General features: G+C 36.4%; 1 protein-coding gene across 11 annotated transcripts in view; it reads left to right on the top strand.

The window, feature by feature from the left end:
* The window catches only part of GTDC1 (glycosyltransferase like domain containing 1), a 338,147-nt gene that overhangs the window by 296,455 nt on the left and 15,014 nt on the right, over window positions 1-26,678 (top strand). For all 11 annotated transcript variants that reach the window (XM_025039406.1, XM_025039411.1, XM_025039407.1 and 8 more), the window contains one exon: window positions 14,441-14,550. In XM_025039406.1, coding sequence (XP_024895174.1) covers window positions 14,441-14,550 — 110 coding nt within the window. The remainder of the gene's footprint in view (window positions 1-14,440; window positions 14,551-26,678) is intronic.

Raw genomic sequence — 26,678 nt, 5'->3', positions numbered from 1 at the left:
TTAAAAAGATAACCTGTTGCAGATGTAGTTCTTACTTCAAGAGCCAGCCTCCAGCAAATGTGAAATGGGTGAAGTATTTATTTCCATAGGAGGCACTGTCCCTGTCACTTTTAAGTACTATTTACTACCTTCCTCCCAGCATGAGCCTTTTAGCTTTTGCCCAGGCACCCCAAATTTCCTTTTGTTTAATATTTCACACAATTCTTAACCTCTCTGTCAGCACCGAGTTGATCAAGAAGGGAAGGCTTCAGTGGTGAGACGCCCAGTTGAAAGACTGCACAAGGAGCCGACGTGAGAATGAAACAGCATGCACCAACTTTATTGCAGGGAGCGCGCGCTTCTGCGCTAGGGGACCACATGGGCTTTATATATGTCAGATGCATAATATACGATAAGCTGAGTCATACTTGCATAAGTTAGGCACAGGCGCCTTGCTACATTAATATAACATTTTAAATCCAGAGTCCTATCCCTAGCCGCGAGCCTGGATCACAGCCAGAACTGGGACCCACACTCCTTATACATTTTTCACATTTCAGTCTTGTCCTCTTGATGTTCCTACTATGACCATTTGAATATACATTCTCTTAGTGATGTTTCAGTATTTTAATCCCAAAATAATACAAGATACACACATGTACACAAACATTCTTTGAAATTAAATCACACTAACATATAAATTCTTGCTAATAACTTCATGTCTTATCTCCCCAGGAGTATTTACACTTTAAAGAGGTTGCTGGTTTACCTGCTTTTCCAAAATGAAACTGAAAAAGGGAATTTTTGCTTACTCATCTAACCATCAATCTATTCAGTAATATTTAGTATGTACCTACTGTGACCAAAGTACCATGCTAAAACTGTACTGCTGAGACATAAAAGGCTCCAGCCTTAAGGAATTTCAGGCATTAATAGTCATAGATGAGGTTTTTGGACAATGAACTTTCCTTCTTATCTCTGAAATAACAGCACAGGGGGAAAAGCCTTTCTCCTTGACTAGAACGTCCCTTGAGGGTTGAGTCTCCTGTTCTCATTAATCATACTTGTATCCCAGTGCCTTATACAAGTTTCGTCTGGTACACTGGTGCTCGATTCTCCTTTGTTGAATAAATCCCTGAATTTAGACAAAGATATGTTTATCCTAAGGCCAAAAACATACACTAGGTAAGAGGTTTTGTTGTTCTGAATTTTTGTACTTTAAATAATACACTGTTAAAAATAATACCAATTAAATGGACCCTAGAACCAACCACAGTGTTTTGTTATAGAAAGCTGGTCTACCTAGCATCCTTCCTCAAAGTGATTGATATTCAAATGAAGAACCCTGTGTAATCTCTCTTTGGAGGGTTTTATATTGTGAACCCAATTTACTGATGAAAACATTCAGTAAGAGGCATTTATTACCTCTCTGTGCTATAAAGCAGTGGTCCCCAACCTTTTCAGCACCAGGGACCAGTGTTCCTATGAGACTCTAATGCCTGACGATCTGAGGTGGAGCTGAGGTGGTGATGCTAGTGCTGGGGAGTGGCTGCAAATACAGATGAAGCTTTGCTCTGCTCGCCTGCCTGCTGCTCACCTCCTGCTCTGTGGCCTGGTTCCGAATAGCCCATGTACTAATACCTGTCCATGGCTTGGAGGTTGGGACCCCTTTTAAGTTTAAATAACTGTCAAAAATGTATTTAAAATATAAGAATATAAAACAAAATTGGAATAAATATGAAGAAAGTCCATATACCAAAAAACAATGAAATAGTGAATTCTTTAATTCTGCTCCTCAGATGCACACTGCTTTTTAGAATATGTATGGACTTTTTCCTAATGAAAATTGTGTCATAAATGAATATACACATAGTACTAAATCTTTGGGTAAGTTCTCATTTAGAAAGTATGGTACAGATTCAATCTTTTTTTAAAAAAATTACTTCCATGAAATTTGAGTCTAAAACAGAAGGAACAGGGTTTTTTGTTTGTTTTGTTTACCTTTTTTAAAAGTTCCCTTTATTTTAGAATATTCTTGGGAAATTCAACTTCTAGTACCATTCTAATTCATGAAAAGTAATTCTATAGTCAAAAGAATTATTTCATGTGTACCAACCAATATGCTTCTGTAATCCTCCCAGAAAAAATGTTTTTCAAACAAACTACTTCTTACAAAAATGCCTTCTCTGTCTGATCTCTTACTTAGCCCTTTAGTCTCTGCTTCTCAAGACTGAACCAGGCACAAAGAAACACTGAGCATCAGCAACCTTGTTGATTTTCTGCTAGGGAGGGATTTTTGGCCTTGCACTTGGGCACACTGTTCACCTTAGAGAAGAACCTTCTGCCCACTCTTTCTGAGAATCTAAGGGTATCTTCATTCACTTCCACCTGTATACCTGTTTGATTGTTATTATTTTTTTGGCAGCTTTTCCTGCACAAAACTGTTGTGTGTGGTTCAGGATTTTTGAAGTCTTATTGTTCTGGAAGATTATGTTCGTATTCTATTTCTAGTTCTCCTTGTTGCTTTTGGTTAATTTCCAAGAGGAGAAAAGGGAAAACGACAATTTACTCCCTCAATTTCAGTTGTAATTATTATAAGAAGATGATAGATGATTTGGTATAATGTTATATTAGTTCTGGGAAGTAAAGGTGAGTATATGAACTATATCAAGAAAGGAAAGACATATTTGGGTGATAATGAGGAACTGGTTCGGGAATTGATTATTAATATGAGGGTGACTGCACTAATTGTGGCTTGGGTGACTGGATTAATGGTGGCATTTGACAGGATTAAGGATACAATGTTGAGAAAAAAAATTCAGTTAAGGACATGTGTGCCTTTATACATAAACACAGATTTTACTTTAAACCATATTTGTAACTCTATGTTGTGAATAATAACTGCCATATATTGAGTGCTTACTGTGTTGTTTGCATATGTAATAGCTGCCACTTTAAATGCCTTTATTTATAACTATCAAGGTAAACATTAGATGCTAAACAATGGCACATTCTGCTTAATATAAGTAACTGATTATAAAGTATAACAAACTTTATTTTTTGCCCAATTATGGTGGCTATTAAGCTCACTAGAAGAGTCTTAAATTCCCATTTCTATAAATGAAGAATAAAACAATGATGATTATAATAATTATTTTAACAATAATAATAATAACAGCCATCCTTTATTATGTATTTTTGTTTGCAAAGCACTACAAATTGTTTCATATGTATCATCTCACTCGATCCCCTCAACAGCTCTTTGAACTGAGTAGTATTTGCCAGATTGCTACAGATGAAGAAATTAAATCTCAGACTGGTTTGGTAGTTTGCCCTGGATTACAACTACTAAATATCAGAACTAGGATTTTAACCCTTTTCTTACTATGCTCTATCGTCCACGTAACCTATCTTGTTTCATTTATTCTGATAAAACTCACCTTTAGAACTATCGTCATGAATGACTTGATTTATTATTAGCTTTCAATAAACATCTTTTTTTCTTATTTTGGATTAACATATACCTCTAAAGCAAAATATTTAATCAAAATGATTTCTCACCAAATATACTATTTAATATAGTGGAGTATTCCTTTGTATTCATTCTTTACCAGAAGTAAATTGTTCTGATACACACTGGCAGTAAGATTAATTAAAACTTTGGTTCATGAGCCTTTTCATTCTGGAGAACCTTTTCTTAAGTCATATAGTAAAGCGATATGGTAACATCTTATAGCATGTGATGTTATTATAATATTCAGAATCTTTTATTCTTTTCCGTATGAATAATTAATCTACCTTTGGTACCTAATGTGAGTAGATCTTAATAACTTGAAATAATAAGCAAGGAAAGACTGGAGTAACAGTCTTGGGACTGAACTTTTTTCTTTTATGTTATTGTGAAAAGGATTAAGTAAATAATATAGATTTATTCCATTTATAAGAATGTAAGAGAAGAGAGGGGATATGTAATTAACAGTGTTTATAAAATGAAAAAAATGCAACATATGTAACAACAAGAACGTCATTTTGGGGCAGGTCTTTATAGAACAGACATTCCATATTGTGTTCTTTTTCCACAGTCTTTGCCTTGACAATATGGTGTACTTAGCAGTTGCTGCTGACTAAGGGAGGCTGTCTCTTCTAGGAGATCTCTGTGCCAGCCAATAAACACAGCAGTTTTATTTGGGTCTAGAAACAAGACATAATATGTAAAATGGACAGAATTTTCACATTTTTCTTTCCATTGGAGAGATTTTTATGAAACACTCTGTCCATTTCTATTTTTAACATTTTTTTAATCAGAAGGAATTTTTGGATTGGATTTTTTTCTTCAAATTATGATTCTTTCCCATATGACTGAAGACCTTGTCATTTCTAGTGTGACAAAATGTCCACAACCGAATATGAAAACCTGTTATTAAGAATTGAAATCTATTTCGTTGAAAGGCATCTAATAATCCAGACCATGTTTAATTCTTCATTAATTCTTCATGTCATTTCATAGACATAACCTACTGTAGTTTTAAAAATATAACTTTCTCTATTCAGCCATGGTGAAACCATCATTCACTTATTCCAAAGTCATATTTTGAGTGCCTGCCAACTTCTGGAGTCAAAGGGTTTACTGATATTGTGAGGCTTTCAGACTAATTATTAGGGGACAACATATAAATAATGAAATAATGTAAAAATTATACATTTATGAAATTATCAGTAGCTTATGAATGTTAGTACAGGAGTGATTCAGAATGAAATAGAATTTCACAAAGGTGATTACTAGTAACAATAAATTCAAAGTCAGGAGAAGAGGCAGTGGACAAGGAGTGGTAGAACGGAGGGAAAGGTGTGTTCCAGACTCCAGAATTACAGACACAAGAGCTGTGGATTGAAGACAGCGGCAAGAAAGACGGAGGACGAGAATGAATATAAGTATCAATGCTCATTTGGGGGACTAATAGAGGTAAATGATTGATGGAAATATTTGAATGTTGGATAGAGCAGCTTAATTTCAACTTAATGGTTTCTAGTTAGTGACATTTCAAAAGAGATATCTAAGGAAGATCATGCTGAAGAGGATAATGGAACCGTTTTTTTAGAAGCTGAATTGGCAGAAGGGGAATCTGAAGCTCAGTGGTGCTCTCAAGGTATGAAGTAGTAATGTACTATAAAAATGGAAATTATCAAGCAATTCTTAAATTACTTATATAGGAAGAAGTAGCGAGGTTTATAATAAGTTGATTGGTAGGACACATTTGGAAGCAGCCTCCGTGTTCAGAAATGTCTCAAGCTTGAGATTCTAGAATATTGAAGAATAAGGACATGTGGACACTAGAGAGGAGCTTGGTCAGTAGTGCTGTATTTGATGAGGGCAGTAGCTTAGTTTTATAGGTGAGTTGTCATTGGAAGAGCCAAAGTAAGATTGTATATATTCATCTGATTATGTAAATAGTAAAATAATAATTTACAGTAGGTGAGGATAAAAAGATTAGAGTCGTGAGCAGTGTTTAGGTTTAGAGTCAGTTCAATTTAATAACTTTTTAAACTATGTGCCAGGCCTTGTTGTAGTACATGGGGAATACAGGCTAAGCAAGGGCATGAGCTCTGCCCTTATGGAACTTATAGCAGAAGTGAGTACGTAAAACTTTGAAAGTACGGTAGTTCCGAAAGGAAGGTAAACATTGTAAGAAGAGGGGAAAGGGCCTTGGTTAGAGATGTGGAATGGCTAGATTTGTAGCATAAGAGGAAAAATAAGAGTGAATTAATAATTCTCCCAAAGAGAAATTTCTGTGTTAGAAAGAGAACTACATGTCACTTTTAGTATTGTTTGAAACATCAAAAAAATCAGAAACAAATGTCCATTAGTAGGAGAATTTACTTAAAAATTGTGAAATATTATATAACCATTTAAAATGAAATATCCCTATGCACTGATGTGCATAGATGTCTATTATGTATTTAATGAAATGGAAAGTGGAATGACTGATACTGATCTCATATTATGAAATAAGGAAGGTATATGTAAAAATGCATTCACGCAAATATGTATGTTTGCATAAGCACAAAAATAGGTCTGGAAGCCTACTCGCCAAACAGTTGTAAGTAATGGTATCTGAGGAGGAGAATCAAAAGTGGCGATGAACAGGGGTTTTTAATGCTTCAAATATTTCTGAATTATTTGTATTTTATTACAGTGGGTATGCATTCTTTACAATTGAAATTTGTATTGAAATAATTGTAGAGCACATGCAGTTGTAAGAAATATAGTCTTCTCTAAAACTCTGTTGATACAAATGTTGAATCTTCTCGTCTCACAGGCCCCTACAGTTCAATTCTTTTTTATTCGTTTTTATTTTTTCTATTTTTTTCCTCTCTGTAGTTCACATTGGGTAAATTGTATTGATCTCATGATCACTGATTCTATTCCCTGCAATATCTTCTCTAATCTTGAGCCCACCCTATAAGGGTTTTTTTTGTTTTTGTTTTTGTTTAATTTTTGTTCTTGTATTTTTCAGTTCTCCTCTTTTCATCTGATAGTTGCTAAGATTGAGCATTTTGAAACCTAAAAGTAAGCTTCCTGGCAGTCAGAGTAAAACAGGAAACAAGAATTGTAATTCTCAGGCATGTCAGAGAGTTTCCTAGATAGACCTGGGGAGAAGTTTCTAACTATAGGAGGTGAACTACAGGGGTAGCTCCCAGGATAACTAGCAAGCAGTTTTGAATGTATTTCTACATATCCCTTTGAGGAAAATGTTATAATCCAAAAAACAAAAAACAAACTAAATGATTAGTTACTTTCAAATTACAGCCCCAATCACCACATTCAACAAGGATATTATTACAGAGAGAAATAGAAAGACAGTAATGCACTGGGGAGAGGAAAGAGTTTAGTTCCAAAGAACCTCCCAGATCTGAGAGGAAGTAATTACACCATGATGGTTTAAAGTATGTGGAGTGGTGGCTGCTGCTTAAGTAACATCTCAAGGGTGGAGAAGACCCAATTCATCTTAATTAAGACACTTCATGGCCTACCAGTTCTTTCAGACATGGATGTCTATGGGCTTCCTGGCCAGGGTTGCAGAGAAAGAGAGCTCATTGGCAAGTTAGACAGCTGAAACAACCTGGGGGGTCTGAGCTTTTAGCAGTGGTGAGATTTAAAATGAAATCATGTTATGAGACCCAGTGAGAAGAAAATGATTCGTTGAATATGGTTTTTCCTGGGTGGCCTTCTGGATGGACTGAGTGGGAAGATTTTATTGGAGAGAGGGTCATTAGGTGATAGTCTGAATACACTACTTGGAAACGAAGCAAGAATCATTCCTAAGAAAACTGAGTATGGTCATCGATGTCAGAAGTTGGAGAAAACATAAAAAGCATGAGAATTGTTGGGGCAGGGGTAGGAATTGGTGTTGTTAAATAGCACTTTCATCCAAGAGAATGGGCAAATGGGAGAATGAGGGCACAGTAGTAGGGAAAACACAGGAGATAAGAAAAGAGAGACATAGCTGATACTCTAAGATGAAATGATCAGTGTAAAGCCCCCTAGAAATAGTACATTATTAGAACTATTGTTATCAATAATTGTTGTCAGGTAAAGGGGATAATTGAAAATGCCAGAGACATATATGAAGAAATCATGAAGTAGGAACAGGCTTTAGGAAGGAAACTGAATATGAGAGTACAGATCTCACAAAGAGAAGCAAGGTAGAAGATCTAGAGCTCTAATAGACTTTGAATTTTGAAAGGCAGACATCTCTGCCTCTGCTATTAAAAGGAAAAATGAGAATAGAATGTGCAGATGGCATGAAACCCTGATATGCATAAAATAGAATTTTATTTTTCTATAACTTAATTTCTCTGCAATGGATCATTTCAGTATGGTGATGGAAAGCTCAGGCAGTTCAAGATTCTCTTGTCTTCCATTTTTCTCGTCCCCATTCCTCACAGGATCCTAGTGAGGGATCCCTTCCTTCTCTCTGCCTGCTGATCTGTGATTCTTCTATGACAGTCACAGACATCATGGTTCCACTTTTATGCCTACCATAGCTCAAGAATTTCTCATGAATGTCCCCAGTACTGTCTGCCTACATACATACACTCAGATATTCAATCTCTGGAGTCATGATCCTTCCCCAGTCTTCTAACCCAAGAAGCATACTGTGTGGCCTCTGGGAGTCTCAGAGTTCTATTCTTCTCAACTCAACTCCATTGGTCCTTTGTTTCGTATCTAGAGGTGGAATGGTGGCATAGAGTAGGAGGATGTGTGCTACTCTCATGGCATTTTGCCTAAATACTTGTACCTATGTGAAGTCCTCACCATTTCTACAAGATTTTTTGCTTCTGTAATCAACCGAGAGCACTGCCTCCTTTTTTTGGTGAAAGTTGGCAGGACAGGTGGGCTTTTCCCCATGCTTTCCCCAAAGCAGTAAACATAAACCATCTTAGCATGTTGAATGTATTGGAGGTGGAGGGAAGATTGAATGAATTGGTTAAAATTTCTAAAATATTAAAATACCACAAATACCAAACCTGAAGAGAATGAGAGAAAGCCACAGTGGCTAGGCTTAGCCTTGGTCAACTATAAGTACGTGATGGTGAGGAGGACTACCAGAGTTAGAGAAAGAGAAACACTGATAGAGCCAGAGAAAGTTGAGAAGTTGGTAGTTAATAAAACTATTGGCTGAAGTCTGAAGCCCCATTTAAGGAGAAGCAGCACATATAGAGAAAAACTAAAACTGATCATTGATATGTCAGACATATAGAGGGGAGTGAGAGTTTATGGCCCTGGAAAGGATATTAGAGAAGTAAACGATCATAACAGCTAACCCAGGGTGGTAAAGAGGCCTTATGTTTTCAAATAAGGAGGACATCACTGAATTTGGAAGGAATGTGGAACTCGTAATTAGGAAGTAAAAATGGAGGATAGTCAGGTATCAGAAAGGTGAAGAAGTTTGAAGCAGTGATGTTGAAGAAGTAATCATTTCAAATTAATCTAAGGACTGTTTATAACTTGATGATCTGGAAGTGAAACCATGCACTGAATCAGGTACCGACTCTCCTCATTTTAAGTTGGAAGAAAGAAAGAAAAAAGTTAAAGGCTGTATAAAAGAAAGTATGACCTTTGAGTGATGAGACATGACTTCACTCTCTTCTATGTGATCTTAGATGATGGATAATTATATTTGTACGACCACTTGTTTGGGAAGCTTAAGTAAGCTTATGATCAATTGCCTAGCATGGGATCATAAACAAAGCAGGAGTTCTATGAATATAATTCATTTTTCCTACACCTTCATTTATTCAACAAGTATTTTTAAAGCAGCTAATTTTGTGCCACAGATAATGCACTAGCATAGGCCACATCATGCTGCAGTAATGAAGACCCTCTCCCTCCACCGCCCCCCCAAAAAATCTCAGTTGCTTAAACACGACAACAGTTTACTTCTCTCACTAACTCAAAGTCTGCTGCATGTTTAGGTAGCTTTACAGGTAAGTCTCCATGTAGCAATCTGGACTGCCTTACTCTTTTAACCTAAACATCTCAGGTTAAAGTAAGACCTCTCTAAGGATCACTGCAGCAGAGACAGTGTGATCCAAAACTGCTCTTAACTGTTTCTACCTGGACATGGCACACGTCAATCAGCTTGCAGTCCATTAGTCAGAACAAGTCCTGTGGCCTCCCCTACTTCAAGGGCATGAATGAGGAGTCACCTGTGTACCAAGAATGAGAGAAGAACCAGATATTATTAAACACGAGTAATGTCTGCCACTACTTGGCAAAGCACTGGGTAATTAGTAGTGAACAAACCAGAGACAATTTATCTTTCCCTCATGGAGCTCTCAGTCAGTCCAGAATGACAAGATGCTGGGAAAGCTGTAGTATCTGTAAAGAGCCAGGTTTCTGTCCAGGCAAGGCAAGTAACTAGATCAAAGAGATTGCATTCAATAAGTATAAAGTTATATGGGAAAATAGGAAAGAGTAACAGTTGAGTGTAAGTGACAAGTATGGAGAACTTAGCAATCCTCAATAAATATTTACTGAATGAATGTTAAGTGAGGAATAAGAAGAAATTTAGCTCTAAAAAAGCTAAACGAGAAAGGCAACAGAGAGAGAACAGATATAGGAAGAAAAAACACATGGAAACAGTTTATGCTTTTCAAATGTTCTGAATAATATTTGGGAATAAAAGCTGTTCTTGCTGTATCTGCTGCTTCCAGTAAGCCTGAAATATTTCCGAGCTGGTCTCTTCTGCTATAGTTGGGCTGTGGAGTAAGGAGTTCCCAGCCAGACTGTTTCATTCTTACCTAGTCAAGAATTTAAGAATTGTTGGGAAGCTTGGACTCTGACTCATCTTCTAAAATGTTTTATGATGAACCAAGTTAGCTTGATGGGCAGCTGTCAAACAGAGTGGGGAATCACAGGAAATGAGGAATTATACTACTATAAAAACTGAAAATGTTACATAGTTAAGCAAATATCTTATGAATATAATTTTATGGCAGAATGTTAGGCAGTTCCTTAAAATATTAAAATTATTTATATTTTAAAAGTTTGTTTAAAAATGATAGAAAGCATGTAAAAAAAAAAAAAGAAGCATTTATAATGCAACCCCTAGAAATAAACCCTGTGAACATTTTGGTATAGTTCATCCCAAACTTTTTCTAGGCACACTCATTCATTTGTCTTACAAAATAGATCATATAATACATACTACTCTGTCACCTCCATTTTATTTAACAGTACTTCTCAAATATTTTTCCAAGTTAAGAAATTCCCTTCTACAACACTATGGCTGCATGATATTGCATCATTTATATATATGTCAAAATATATTTCCTTATCATCCTATTAGGTTGTTTACACATGGTTGCCATTATAACAATGCTGTTATGAACATACTCTGGCTGGATTTCTGTGCACTTCCTTGTTATATAGGGTAACTTTTCTAAATTGGAATTACCGGGGCAAAAATTATATACATTTTAAGGCTTATTATGTACCTTACCAAATTGCCTTCTCAAATATTATTTCAATTTACATTCCTACCAGCAATGGATGAGAGCAGAGGAGTGTTTAGGGAGCCCATAAGACTACAATAGAAAATTGAATATATTATAAAATGTGTATTTAAGCTTGACAGCTGTTGCCAGACAGGGGCACTCAATATATTACTTTAAGTCCCTTATCTTAAATTTAATGCTTTATGCTAAAATCATAATTATGAGAGCTTCACATTAGATTTCTTAGAAAAGAATTTAAGAGAGACTCACATATTCTGTTAAATGGGTTCATTAATATCATGAGTGCTGACATACAATCCATGGATGATCCACTGGATATCTCAAATGAGTTCCTCACTCTTCATAAAATACTGAGCTCTACCACTGACATATCCATGCCTTGATGTATGGCTGTGGCTAAATATTTGTGCACATCTTTAATGGTTGTCTGAATGTTAGACAATTTCCCATTTTCCTAAAGAGAAAACTAAGAAAACTTTTAGTTAAATTAAGTATGTAAACTTTGAGGGACACAGAAGAAATATTCAGGCATCATAATATGCAATCTACTAATTTAGACAGAAATAATATTTTAAAGCAGGGGTCCCCACCCCGGGGCTATAGACCGGTATTGATCTGTGGCCTGTTAGGAACTGGGCCACACAACAGGAGGTGAGTGGTAGACAAACCAGTGAAGCTTCATCTTTATTTGCAGCCACTCCCCAGCACTAGCATCACTACCTCAGCTCCACACCCAGAACATCAGGCATTAGATTTTTGTAGGAGCACTGGTCCCTGGTGCCAAAAGGTTGGGGACCACTGCTTTAAAGCACATGTCATATAGAATATTTTTAGAAGCATTGCTCTTTTCCTACTCTTGTATTTCATCAAGCAGTTTTAATCCAATGCCCCCCTCATGGATTCTTGACATCAGAATGATGCCACCTTTTCAAGCAGCTGGCATGTTTCCATCCGCTGTCATCTGGAATTCAGTCTGAGCGGTTTGAGGTGCAAGACTTGTGAAACTGTGCATGATGCCATCACTGGCAATCTTTTCCCCAGCTATAAAAACCCACTTAGTACTCATGATCCTGGTAACCAGTCTTACCTTTTTTAGTGATCTTTAAAATGCTTGTTTTCAACAAAGTCTAACACTTTAAACTGTTAGGTCATGCCTCCCAAAATAATTACTAACTCAGTATTAAATTCCATTGCTTTTGTTTTTACCAGTCCCACCAAGTGAATGATAGCTAGAACCATCCTAAACTCTTATCAGTGGACACTGGTTTAGGTTAATGCAACTTCCCTAAACAGTACTTTTTTCCAAATAAAGTAATTGAGAGAGTGCCTAGTATTATGAGAGATCTGATAAGGACTTTGGTATAGAATGCCTCTTTTTCTCAGGGATAATTTTGGGAAAGAAAAATGTCACCTTACATTTGTCCATGTACTATATAGTTTAAACAACAACAAAAAAGGAGATTCATACAAATCTCCTTGGTGTTCTTATGCAAAGAAGTGACTATTGAATATGAAAGCTTTTGTCCACCTGTAAAAAAATTTCTAAAAAACACGGTAGGATTGTAATGTATTTATCTCATGTAGAAACACTGAAAATACAGGTTCATAAAACCTGCTGCTTTGAAAATACTCACATTGGAATCTTTTAAGAACTACAGCTTCTATTCAATTAAACTTTCTCCCAACCCCAAACCACATCTACTTTTACTTTAATACAAAACGAACAAACAAACAAACAAAAAAGAACAGCAAGAAATATTCAGAATAGATATTCTCTTCCGTGGATCCATAGCCAAAGTTTTGGGAAGTCAAAATGAAAAATTTAGAGAACCGCCTGGCTACGTTTCGCTATAGTGTTAACTCCCTCTTTAAGATATGTTATGTTATATTGTTCCCATTCTTTTCATCTAAGTATTTCCAAGAGAATCATACTGAAAGGACGTACTACAGATTAAATGGCAGCTATTTGATTGGTATAGTTGGAGATAGCATATGGCATATTCTTTACTTTCAAACTGTTTTGAGTTTTTGTTTTTGCCCACAGCAGTGGTATATATGAGAACTATCCAAAAACTTCCCTATGGTATGTGTATGTAATCCACATCATCTTAAAAAGGGTTGAGCACTTTGCCATTGCATTCTTTATTATTTGAAGTAAATCAGACTGAGAGATATAGAGCTTAAAATAAATAGTTACTGAATTCTAATTCTATAAGAATTTACAATTCCATGAGATTAGAAATGCTGTTTTAAAATGTTAATCAGAAGATGCATTTGTTTTAATTCTTGATACTGAAAATATTGACTGAATTGTGAATTAACACATTTAGGGTTGCAGATGTCATTTTTCATGAGATTTCCTGAATGATGTAATTTTCATATTTCATATAGCAGTTTGATCAATTTACAGATTTATTTTACATAATTAGTTGGTAAATGAGAAATTCAATTGCTGATATATAACTATTTCTCTGTAATATAGAAAATAAGTTAAAATTCTGAATTATAAATAAAAAAACAAATATTTTGAAGACATCTGGTCCACATCTGCCTGAAATAAGATAATTAAAACAGTGTAATTAAATGCAAGTAATACTGGAATATTCACACCTTAGAATGTAAAAAATAACTCATTCCATTTTAATGTGATTTCTTGAATTGTTGAATTTTTTTGAATGTCCTTTAGCCTCTCATTCTGTCATTACAAAGAAGACTGACAAGCTAAACAAATAAAAATAATCCATGTTTGTCAAAGACTCTACTAAATGAATTATTTTTATTATGATTATTATTCTTTTACATGTAGACTAACCTCTACTCCTAAGTTAATACTCACTGGACTTAGAGTCATGCCTACCCCCTCTTGATGTATTTATAATTCTCCATTCAATTATTTAAAATGAGAGTTTAGTGAGAGAGTATAATCTCACTCCTTAAATTGGGCGTTTCTTCTGGATACAAAGGGGCTCAGTAATTGTGAGAGGATGGTATTCACACTCAAGGAAATGAAAAGCTTCTTTGGTACAGTCTCATGATTAGTAGAGAATCATCCTTTGAAGACTGGTATTTTCTTTTGTTAAAAACCTCTGTTAAGTGGAAAATTAACTATGTTAAAAGAAAGGAAAATACACTAAAGTTTCTACAGCCTACCCCAAAAATGTGAAAAACATGATAGATTTCTCTTTTAATAATAGGCTGCAGAGCATTATGACTTCAGTAGAACTGGGTTTTGATACATGACAGAGAAATTGTATTTATGAAAAAAACTCAGTGCTGTTGCTACAATATTATTGATCAGGGGAAATCTCTGCTTGGACGCTAGTGTCTCTCCTAACTAACACTAGACCACGAAAGGAATTGATATTGTGAGGAGTGACAACACTCTTCCTAACACACACCCTAAGATATCACAAGTTATGTTTTGTGTTTTTATTTACAGGGAGCATGATAAAGATCCAGAGAGTTTTTTTAAGGTATTAATGCATCTTAAGGACCTAGGACTCAATTTCCACGTATCTGTCCTTGGAGAAACCTTCACAGATGTCCCAGGTATCTGTTTTGAATTTCCTAATGTATATTTTCATATGTGACATAATCTCTACAACTTAAGTATTAATTTCCATGTTTCTCTTTTGTTAGAATAACCAAGATGAGCACTGTTAATCAAAAGATTATGCAATGGCATTAAAGTGGGATTCAATTTTAAAAATACTTAAGTAAGCATTCTTTAAGTTGAGAACGTGAAGTCATCTCTTTTATCAAGTATAGCTTATACAGTGCATCTTGATGCAAATAAAATATATCACTTTAGGCATCTTAACACTTAAGGATAGTGGGAATTTGTCATTGAATATACCACCTCTCACCTCTGGGCTCGTTGGCTTGATCATCATACTCACATTGGTAATGGCCGAAATACACCTGTTATTTAGTGGGAATTTGTCATTGAATATACCACCTCTCACTTCTGGGCTCGTTGGCTTGATCATACTCGCATTGGTAATGGCCGAAATACACCTGTTATCAGGTGGCCTGTGTAAAGCATTTTGGCATCGAACTTGTAACATGGAGTAGACTACAGCCCATATTATAGTTGTCATTGGTTCATTCCTTTCACTGAACTTGAGAAAACTAACAAAAATCCTAAGCACTTGAGTGTTCATATGTTTTAAGCTTTGGGTGTTCAGCATTTTTTTCTGAACTCCACATACACAGACAACAGAAGTTCAGAAATGACTTCTGCCATCCTACATTATGATTCTTAAAGACCACCTAGAGTCCTCATTCAACAAGTATTTCTCGATTCTGGTTCAGTGCTAGGAAGTACACTCAGCCTGTATCTCAGTAGCCTCATCTGATAAGGCTCATCTTCTGCCCAGTATACTTATAGATACAACCTTTCTTCAGTTCCTCTAAGGTTCCAGGCTTAAAGACTTTTAGACATTTGCCTGTTTGTTTCTTTTACCCTTTTCTTCTTAGCTCTGGGGCATTTTTTTTTTCAACATGGTTTCACAGCACCCTATACTTTTACTTCAGGTTGCTAATCATATAATTATGTGTAATTTTTTATCTTGTTGCCCCCCCCACACACACACATATGCACACACATGCTAGAATGCATGTGCTTCAAGGACTGGGATGATGTCTGTTTTATTCTCTGCTGCACCCCAAAGCCAAGTGCAGTGCCTGAAATAGAGCTGGAACTCAAGGAATATTTGTTGGGTAAATGGGTAAAGATAATGTAAACTTCCTGCCTTCGATCAGTTTATAGTTTTGTTGAGGAAGGAACACTTGTGCATATGCATAGGAAACAGAAAATCAAACACAAGATAATAAAATTATAAATTAGTACTGACATATGTGGCTTAGAGTAGAATGTTAATTGAAGAGTTAACACTTGCATAGCCAAAGGATTAGGATAATCCAAAAGTGGGAATGACATGGCCAAAGTATATAGAAGCAAATATTTTATATATTGTATTTAAATGAGAGAACAATTTCAATGATTGGTGCTGTGAGGTAACTAATCTAAGTAGAATAGGAGATTCTGCACGCAGACCTGAATAAGTAAGTAATACGTACTTTATATAGTAGGACCAAAACATGGAGGATCTTGATAACTAAAGTAGGTTAGGTAAAGTTAAAAAAAAAAATAAGGAGCATAGATTTTGAGCAGGGAAGAAATATGATGAAATTTGTACTTTAGGAAGGTCTATCTTACAATGATATGGAGGCAGAATCTCAGTAAGACTCTAAATTGGTGATCCAGGTGTGATTCAGAAGCAGTGCTTGAGAGATTAGAGAGAGGGCTGTATGAGAGAGAGATTCTCAAGGAAAACACAGAAAAGAATTTGGTAGATGAATGGCTATAGAAAAAGAAAGAAGAAAAAAGTCAGCACATTTGCTGAACTGCGGAGTTCAGTTTTGTTTGTGCCAGTTTTGAGGTGTGTGTGAATGGACCGAGAAGAGTGAATGGAAGATATCCCTCAGCAGAGGCTTCTTAGCCAATTTTACCACTGAGTAGTTTTAGGCCACCACTACAAAGAAGACTAGGATTTTACTCAAAGGACCATGTTCTTGGGATTATAGTCTCCCCTCCCACATGTTAACATTGAGCTATTTTATTTAGAGCAGTGTGGAGGGTTGAAAGTGGGGTAGGGAGCAGGTGGGGACCCAAGTACTGAGTGTTTAACAATTACAGACCCCATCTTATTACTCACTTTGGCTTCACTTCAACACATCCGTATTGAGCACTGTAGAAGGGGCATTCGGTCTCCACCCTCACGGAGTGCTGCCATGAGAGACGCTTGTATGTAATTAACAGGCACCTAGGATGCTGTGAAATAATTACAGAATGCCGTGGAAGCCCATAGGAAGGGGCATCATGTTATCTATGTGCATGCTTCGGTTACTCCCAGTCTCCCTGGGGCTCCCTCCTGCTTTAGCCTCTGGTTCATCTCTGGCATTTCAAATATGAATCAACTCTTTTTATAGCTACTGCACCTCACATTGCACATAGGAGAAGCCCAATTTGTTGAATGGTCACATGAGCCTGATAGCTTTCCAGGTTGTGCTCCTAGGAGGCCACTTTGCCAGACTTACTCTAGGGTAAGATTCCCCAACCCCTCAGCCTGTTAGGAAACAGGCCTCACAGCAGGAAGTCAGCAGCAGGTGAGCAAGCAAAGCTATGGTGGTAAATATATTTCAATATATGAATGTATCATATTTTCAGCCGCTCCCCAGCACTAGCATCACCACCTCAGCTCCACCTCAGATCATCAGGCCTTAGATTCTCATAGGAGCACCGGTCCCCAGTGCCAAAAAGGTTGGGGACCACTGCTCTAGAGGTTTCCTCACAGGCCATTCTCTGTAACTTTAGCCATTCTTATCACCGTTCTAATTTATTTAACATACACTGTATTCCAGGCTTGTTCTAAAACATTGTTCTCCATTTTCTCAGGTGGGAAAACTAAGGCCTAGAGAAATTAAGTAAGGTTACACAGCTAAGGTAGTAATTTAACTGCTGTTGTATACTACCTTTGCATGTTCTTGTTTTCTGACCCAACTCTTTCTCTAAGTTTAAATATTAATTTTTCCCCCAAGTCACCATCCAGCACTTCACAACAAGAGTTACCTAGCAGGCATACTTTTCTTTGCCTGTTGTCTCTTCTAGATGCTAGATTAGCATATCTAAAACCATCCGGCCAACTTACATGCTGTTTAGTATCAGCCAAAAGAATTACTCTCAATGCTATTAACATTTGTAAATAAGTGGTTTTCTGTAAGTAATTGCAATACTGGTTGTTATTATTATATTAATTGCTACTATTTATTGCAAGTTTGCTTCTTACTTGGTCTTTTGCTGGGTTATTTCATGTAATGCTTGTGACAGTCCCAGTGGAGTAGGTATTATTATCCCATTTGATAGGTAGAGAAACTGAGACTCCGAAGACTTTAGTCACTTCAATTGCACTGCCTGTAAATGAGTCAAACTTTTCTCTTTCACACACAAGCATACATATATTGAAAAAGTCTTAATGTATAACTGCAAGACTATTAATTACTCTTTTTTTCTGTCTTTATTGAGATATAATTTACATATAACATTGTCAAGTTTAAAGTATACAAGCTGTTAATTTGATACATTCATATATTGCAATATGTTTCCACCATAACTGCAGCTAAGACCTCTATCATGTCATCTCCTTTTTGGGGTGAGAATATTTATGATTTAGTCTCTTAGCAGTTTTGAAGTATATAATACAGTACAGTATTATCGACTGTAATCACTAGGCTATGCTTTAGATCTCCAGAACTTACTCTTCTTGTTTGCACATTAATAATTCTTTATCCAACTTTACTCTCCTTCCCTGTCTGCAGAGCTCTTAGGGAAAGCTAACACATCCCTGAGTGATGGCATTAGTGCCAATGATTTGCACTGCCCTTTTTGATGAAACAAATAATCTCCAGTAATTTTTTTCTTTGAAAATGTTAAAACCATAATAGAGCAACTTCGTAGTATCTCCATACTGTTGATTATTTTCAAGTTTGTTGATTATTTTCAAATTCTCTTGTAAGGTCTTTAACATCCTTTTTCCGAAAAGTGCAGTAGATTAAGATTATCAATTCTAATTTATAGCTCTTTTGTATCATTGTTTCATTTCACAAAAGAGATCTAGGACGGTGACTGTTCCAAGTTCTTGCAGCTGAGCACAGTGGGTGAGATGAGCACTAGACATTTGCAAGGTTAGGAAGAGAACCTGGGAGATGGTTTGCTCATCCTTATTAATTTTTATGTGTTCAATAAATTTTTTTTTTTGTTTTTTGTTTTTTTAATATTTACTTTGTGCCAAGCACTGAGATATACATTTAAGATGGAATGGTGAATAAAGAAGACATGGTCTGTGATGTTTGCAACTTGCTTACTTTAATGCTTTATTTATCACTTACTGGAACATTCCTTAAAAACATTACAACTGGCATTCTTGAACACTTAACATGTGCCAGGTACATAAGGCCTTAATGCATTGCCTTATTTACTCTTCACACGGCCTTGAGAATTAGGCATTATTGCGATTATCATTTACAGCTGAAGAAAGTAAGACACAGGGAGATTGCCTGAAATCACCAATCCATCTCATTGTGAAGCCACAATTCAAACTTTGTCAGTCTGCCTCCACTGCCATTGCTCAGCCCATTCCCTACTTGGAAGTCCACAAAATCATCCGTGTTTTATAGGTAAGAAAGCAAGAGCTAATCATGGTAGGAAATTCTTGACCACTCACGTGAAATCATTTCCATTTTCTCTGACGATCTCTCTGTGAATAAAAGTTAAAAAAAAAAAAAAAAACCTCAAATTTATTTCTTAAATATTTTTCTTTTTAGATGTGAAAGAGAACTCCCTCTTTTTCCTTCCATCTGGCTTCATCACAAAAAAGAAAGTATCAAAAACAATATGAAGTGGAAAGATATCCCAAATAATAGTTGGCATATATTTACTATTCAATAAGTATTATTTGAATGAATGAATGAGATTTATTTAATAGAGTAATACAACTTAAATGCCGTATCAGGTATGTAGGAATCTACATTGAAACAATTTCCAAATACTAGAGTTAGTGAATGAAAATAGAAAACCCTAAGACTTAAGGAAGTTCTAAGTGGTTTTATATTATGTTTTCTATTTCAATATAGGTGACCTTGGTTTAATATGAATCCATTTTTCAATTTTTTTCCCATCTTTTAGCTCTTACATCAGTCAAAATAAGCTGAATTATGCTAAGCTAACAGATAACCTTAAAATCTCAGTGACTTGAAATATGTAAGATTTATTTCTTATTCATGCTATATGTTTATTGCAGGTGGGCAGTAGTATTCTACTCGTTATGGTCACACAGGAACCCAAGCTTACAGAGAGAACCAAGCTAACACCATCTCAGACATTACCAGTTACCATGTCAGATGGAAGAGAAAGCCAGGAGGCTCTCCTGTCATCATATCAATTCAATGCTTTGACCTAACAGTAATGGGGAGTAATGGGGTTCCACTTAACTCATTGGCCAGAACTTGTTGCAAGGCACTGTCCAATCATAAGGGGGGCTAGGAAACGCAACCCAGCCTTGAACCCAGAATCTAGGGGAGCAGAAATATTTGGTGAGCTGTCCTGTTGACCATCGTAGCTCTTTAATATGCATCATGATCTGTGGCTCATTACAGAGAAATCCAAGCCTATCCAAGATGTCTGCCTTAATCTGGGGAAGTCTATACCAGTTGAGAAAGGGCTCTTAACAAATGTTAAAGTATGACCCACAGTCTTCTTCTTAGAGACAGCCCACTGGTGTCTGAAGACACATCATGGGGCAACCATGCCTCATAAAGCAAAACAGACATGAAGTCAAGTCGATCTCTGTGGGAATGAAGTTAATTATCACTTACAGGTGACTTGACATTCCCTCTTCCCCCAGGAGACATTTGGCAATATCCAGAGACATTTGGGTTGTTATAACTGTTGTGGGGAGAGTGCTACTGGCATTTAGTGGGTGGAGGCCAGGGATACTGTTAAACATCCTATGATGCACACGACAACCCCCCCACTGCAAAGATTATCCAACCTAACATGTCAGTTGTACTGAGAATGAGAAACTTTGATTTACGTGGGAATTGAAGTCAAAAGATCAAGTTTTGGACAGGGTCCTATAGCTTTCTAAGTTAACCTCGGTCAGTCTATCTGTGCAATAAAAAGGAGGCAATGTGAAAGGGAAATAACAAGAAGAAAACTACCTGCCCTGTCTACTTCAGTGAGTTATAATGAGAATTTCTGCACAATTAGATAATTTGGGGAAAAGTGCTTTCTAAACTACTATGCAGATTTTATTATAAGACTCACGTACTTCGCTCAAAGTTTGTATATGGACTGAGTCTTTAATGCATTTTGGATCCAAAGAAGATATTAACGATGCTGAACCTTAAAAGTTCATTTTTTACCATTATTTTCATTACTTTTAATCAAGAAAATTGAAAGGTCATTCTGCTACATAAAGCATCCATCAGACTCCATGTTACAAATGAGCCAAAAAGCCAAGAAGCTCCTCAATGCAAATATTTTAGTTTTGGCCAGTTCTCACGACAAGGTCACATTGTTAGCCCTTGAGATGGTTTAAAAAAAAAAAAGCAAATGCTTAAGATATCAAATCAATGGAATGTGTTTGTATACTTAATAATTTCCCACAAATGATAATTCTAAACAAAATATTTTTTTCTATGAAGAGCCAAAAACCTTACATCAAGATTCCTCTTTCTCTACTGCAGACATTGTGGGAAGAAGAGCTTTAGCTTTACGCATTAGTGGGGGACAAAAAGGTTGCAAGGAAAGTAAAAACCTCAACTACAGTTTTGGCAGACAGAAGTCTTTCTGGTTCACCTTTAATTTGAGGTTAAGAACAGTATGTGGAAGGCTTCTGGTTAATATCTGGCATGACAATGGTTATTACTGTGATCTTGGCATATTCCTGATCTTTAGCTCTGGAGTCAAATGTTGGATAATTACATAACATTTTCTTCCCCTCCCATCTCCTTTTCACTCAGCTCCCAGCTACAATCTCATTTACTTAGTGTAGCAGAACAGCTACGCTAAGGGGGAAGTAATAGAAAAGTTCTGGGAACCCAGATAACTTACATCTCATTAATATAAAAGTATAAAATTTTGCTACAAGGGGAGCCGAGCAGAAGGAAAGCTATTGATATATTGATCAATGTTGAATTCTAAGATGGTTTTATAGGAGATAAGATAAGTGGTGTGCCAGTAAGATTAAATAAACTCATTCTCTCAAAACTATACCATTCCCCAAACCTATTCCTAGTCCTTTAATTTTTTTTTTTTAAATTTTATTGCTATCTACTCATTCCTCTTATACAGAAGTATTCACTGAGTTCCTATTGTGGTCTGGCACCATATTGTGGATTCCAAGAAGAGAAGACCGTGGTTCCCCTCCTCTAGAATCTTACTATCAGGGAAGCAAAAAACATTTTTATAATTACGTTTTATTATACCATACCCTTGTTTAGATTGTAACGTTTTCAAATAATTTTGAGTATATTATTTCGAAACGCTTACAGCAGTTTAGTGACTAGAAAATCTAACAAGTATTGGCATCCTCAATTTCTAGCTGAAGAAATTGGCCCCATTTAAGTAGCATGGACCTGAGGTAGATTGTCAGTAGGCAGAGCCACCTTGACATTATTCTTAAAAATAGGCATATGGTCACTTTCCCAAGATTATGACTGGTGAAGTCAGTTTCCTCAAATCTGATTTAAAACTGAAGTCTTCTGTCTCCCAGTCCTTTGCTGAAGAAAACAACAAAATGAAATGGGAAAATAAGGAAGATTCGAATAAATATAGACATATATGCTACTGCTAGGGAAGAATAAATACTATAATAGAAATGACAATGTCTCTTAAGATAATTTATGAATTTAACCATATTCCAATTAAGATGCCAGAATATTACTTTATATATATGCACAGAGTAGTTCCAAAATTCATACAAAGTAAATAAATGGAAGAATATCAAAGCAATCACTCACAAAGGAATAACGAAGAAAAACATGTCCTACCATATTCAGAACATGTATGAGGTGATAATTTTTAAAAGAGTACTTTACAGGTTCAAGAACATGAAAGTAAAAAAGTGGACAAAAAGAGATAATTCAGAAATAAACCCAACTTGTATATAGATTTGTATAACAAAATTTAACATACTTATCTCAGCTCTAAAGTATGATATTTTTAATGAAAACAGGAAATTGAGTAAAATAACTTCCAAGCACTGAAAACAAAATGAAAAATTACATAAGAAATTTAAATATGCATTATAGACAAAGGCTTGCGAAAGCATCGACATATTATAAGTATAATAACTTACTGAACTCTTGCTCTGTGACAGCCACCAGGGTAGACCTTTTACTGTGGCATCTCATTTTATATCATGACAGTCCCCTCAGTAGGCACAATTACTATCTTTTATGTATGGACAAAGACACTAAGGCTTAAGTGAAATAACTTGCCCAAAGTCGCACAGCTAATAAGCAATAGAAATTGTGACCTTTAAGAAATACATACTAAGTCAAATTTCAGGGGGAAAAAATCTTAACTTTACCAGTAATGAAATAAGTGTGGATATAAAGAATTTATGAGCGAACAATTGCATTGACCAAAGCAATAAAAGTAAAGGCCTATGCTGAGACTGCCTATAGGAAAACATTCACACGTGTGGTGACAGCACTGTAAATTATTTTTCATGAGTCGTATAAGTTACTACACCTTTTGTTTGACTTAGTAATTTCACATCAGAGAAGGGATCCCATGGAAATAATCCCTGTGCTTCGTTCTCTTTTCTGTTGCCCGCTTCCCAGTCGTTGCCCTTATCTTCTGGGACCTTGAATCCTACAAAGGCTTCAGATTCCTACAAATTCCAGGCCTCTGGACACTTTGTTATTCAATTCATCCACCACTGTTACCAGCCTTCTTTCTAAACGCAGACCAATGGAGAAGAGAATCACAACAGTATAACAATACTAGTAGGAATGTGTCTCAGATTTTCTGCAGAATGAACTTAAATTTCCTTCGCTGCAAATGAGGTTCTTCAGACTCCAACCCCAGCCTAATCTCTCATGATTTCCATTTTTCTCTGCCATTTCCTGAATACCTCTGTGCATTTACCTACCTACCTCCATGTCTTGTGTTATTTGTTGCTTAAATTCTTCTGCCCCTCTTCACAAAGCCACATACATACCCTTTCTCCTCCTGGCAAAATCTCAACTCCAGCGGTGCTTCTTGTCCTATGCTACCTCCTCCCATCTCTTCCCTTCCTAATTGCTCACAGCACCCAGATTCATTCCATCAGTTGAAAAGCACATATCACCCTGCACTGTGTTCAGTTGTAACTTGGCTGCCAGAAGGGGCTGTGGTGTAACTGAACGGAAGACACTTTGTGGGTGAAGAGAACAATTTCTGAAACAGAGATGTTACACAGAGCAGAAGTCAGCAGTACTTCCAGTTAGCAGGCCAAGCTCCCCTGGCCCAGCTCTCATGGATACCCCTGACAGTGGTGATGTCCCCATTCAATATTTAAGAAACTCTCTTTGCCTTTCTCAGGAAAGGTTTAATTCCACCACTGCGCTTTCCACCCAAGTGCTCAGGAAACTCACCAGATGCAAGTAACAGTAGCAACTGACTCTCGTTCCTCAGCATGTCCTGCGAGGATTAGTCTTTTTTCCCATGATCACTCTCAGACATGCCATCCATTGACAGACCTAAACATAAGGCCTGCTTGAAGTCGACCCCTATAGCTTCTGAAAGTAGAATATTGATCTTTTATACTGAAACCAGAAAATTCAGAGCAACTCACAAGGCAAGATCATTTATCCATCCACCCGGGGGGTGGGGGATGGGGGAGGGAGAGATCATGAAGATAATATGTTCTGGAATACAACTCCCAAAACATCCCTCAAGAAACTTTTCTCAGAAGTTATAACTATGAAAACATTCCTGCAGAAAAATGCTCTTTCATTTTCATAAACTGCCCTCAAAGTTTGTGGGAAGTGTGCACTTGGGAAAGACACAAGGAAATAGATAAAACAATTAAATAATGAATGGGGAAAGGTGAAAACATGGATAGACAATAGGGAATTAGAAGCAGACCCTAATTTTAAAAGCCTATACATATACATATATGTGACTATTGGTTGAGAGACTGGAGGTCCTAGAATGTGGCTGCTATACACTGCTTTGGTATTTTATCTTTTTAATTCCGATAGTTGTAAATGGCCATGATTTGGAGTGTGGTATGGTCAGAATAATAATTTCCCCAACAAGGGGCTCTGGCAGAAGGCCTGCTCGCCTGTTTTACAAATTCATGTTTCCTGCAATGCCTACCAGAACGCAGTGTCTGACAGAAAGCAGCAGCACAGGGAGTGAATACTTGGATCCAACAACTGAGCTTTTCCATCTAGATCCTTCCTCTCCTAAACTGTTACAGTTGTAAAATGGACACCATCACAGGTATATGGTGTGAGGGAATGCACACTCTCCTGGAATTTAGAAGGCTCAGGGTCTAGTTTCATCTCTGCCACTTATTCACGTCACTTATTTTAGCCTTAGCTTACTAATTCATAAAGTCATCTAAAAAAGGTTAAAACTAGAAAGGACCTTGGTGATTAGGATTTCTTTAAGATGGGGTGCCTGTCCCCATCCCCAAAAGAGATTTCCCAGATTGACACACTTTCTAAAATTTGGATTGTGAAAAAAAAAATGAGTGTAACAATCATGCTTTTTCAAAACCAATTTTATTCCTCACTGTTGTGACATTTATCTGCACTTCCGATCCCGAACCCTATCCCCAGGCAATTGAGAACCACTAATCTAGACCAGTCACAATTCCTCCAGCCACCCTCATGGGCTGACTAAAGTTGTTCAGTGTTCCATCATGTAACCCTTTGCTAATCTAAACTTTCTAAAATGAGCTCCATATATTTCACCTGCTTTCCTGCCATTATCAAATTAAGAACAACCTCATTGGTCTGGATTTCTCAGTGTGGTTTCTTCTACTTTACTTCACTCCTTCTACATGACATGACTATCCTGAGCTATAGCCTAGATTACTCAGTGTTCCCTGAAGATAGCTCACATGCCACTGCCCAGAGCCCTCTCTCCTCCTCTACCTGTCAAAGCTCAACCCATTTTCCAAGCCTCATCTCAACCATTTTCTCAGCCCTCTAAAACAGAAATGTTACCTCCCTTTTTTGAATGTCCTTGAGATTTTGTTTCTACTTAGCTATGTATTTGTCATACTTCATGACAATTAGAAGGTTCTTGAGCATGACATATGTATCTTATACAGCTTTATATGACCCAAAGATCCTAAATGTTTTCAAACTTTCAATCATGATCTTCACCAAGATATATAAACATTGTCACCTAGCATACCCATGTGTGTAGGCATATTTATAACTGAAACAAAGCATTCCTTACATTATACATATTCTTATTACATTCGATGTACTTCGACATCTCCTTTTTTTTCTGTTCTATTTCATTTCTTTTAATATTGGTCTAAATTGATTTCACAATTAGTCACAGTTGTAAACAGCATCGAAATATTGCACACAGTAGGTGTACTATTGCGTATGTTTAATTAAATTGGCCTTTTACCAAAATCATTATAGAAATATTAGATCTGTGAATATATTCGGTTAATCCATTTTGATATGTTTATTTAGATTTTAATTTCACAAAAAATATTTTACATTCTCAACATGACAGTTTTGTTTTTAATTTTACATGAGCAAACTGACCTGAGACAGAAATTCAGTTCATTTCTATTTTTAATGTAAGAAGATGAAGAAATGTAGTTGTACAGCAGTTACTCCTATGGAGGCAAAGCTCCTAAAAGTCATGTGTTTGGCAACTGATGATAGTTACTGCCTACCGAGTGCAAAGAATGTGCCAGGCATTGTGCTAGGTGCAGTATGTACATTTCCTCTAATCCTGTGACAACCCAACAGAATCAGATATCATCTCCACTTTACCTACCATCATGTCAAATCAAACTGGAGCATTTTACTTTATTCACTGAACATTCTTAGGACTAAAGTCATGAATTTTGATTTGGTTTTATTCC

This window comes from Pteropus alecto, unplaced genomic scaffold (genome assembly GCF_000325575.1).
Source record: "Pteropus alecto unplaced genomic scaffold, ASM32557v1 scaffold3, whole genome shotgun sequence".
Taxonomy (NCBI): Eukaryota; Metazoa; Chordata; class Mammalia; order Chiroptera; family Pteropodidae; genus Pteropus; species Pteropus alecto.
Note: the sequence above shows the minus strand (reverse complement) of the source record. Positions and strands in the feature narration are given on the sequence as shown.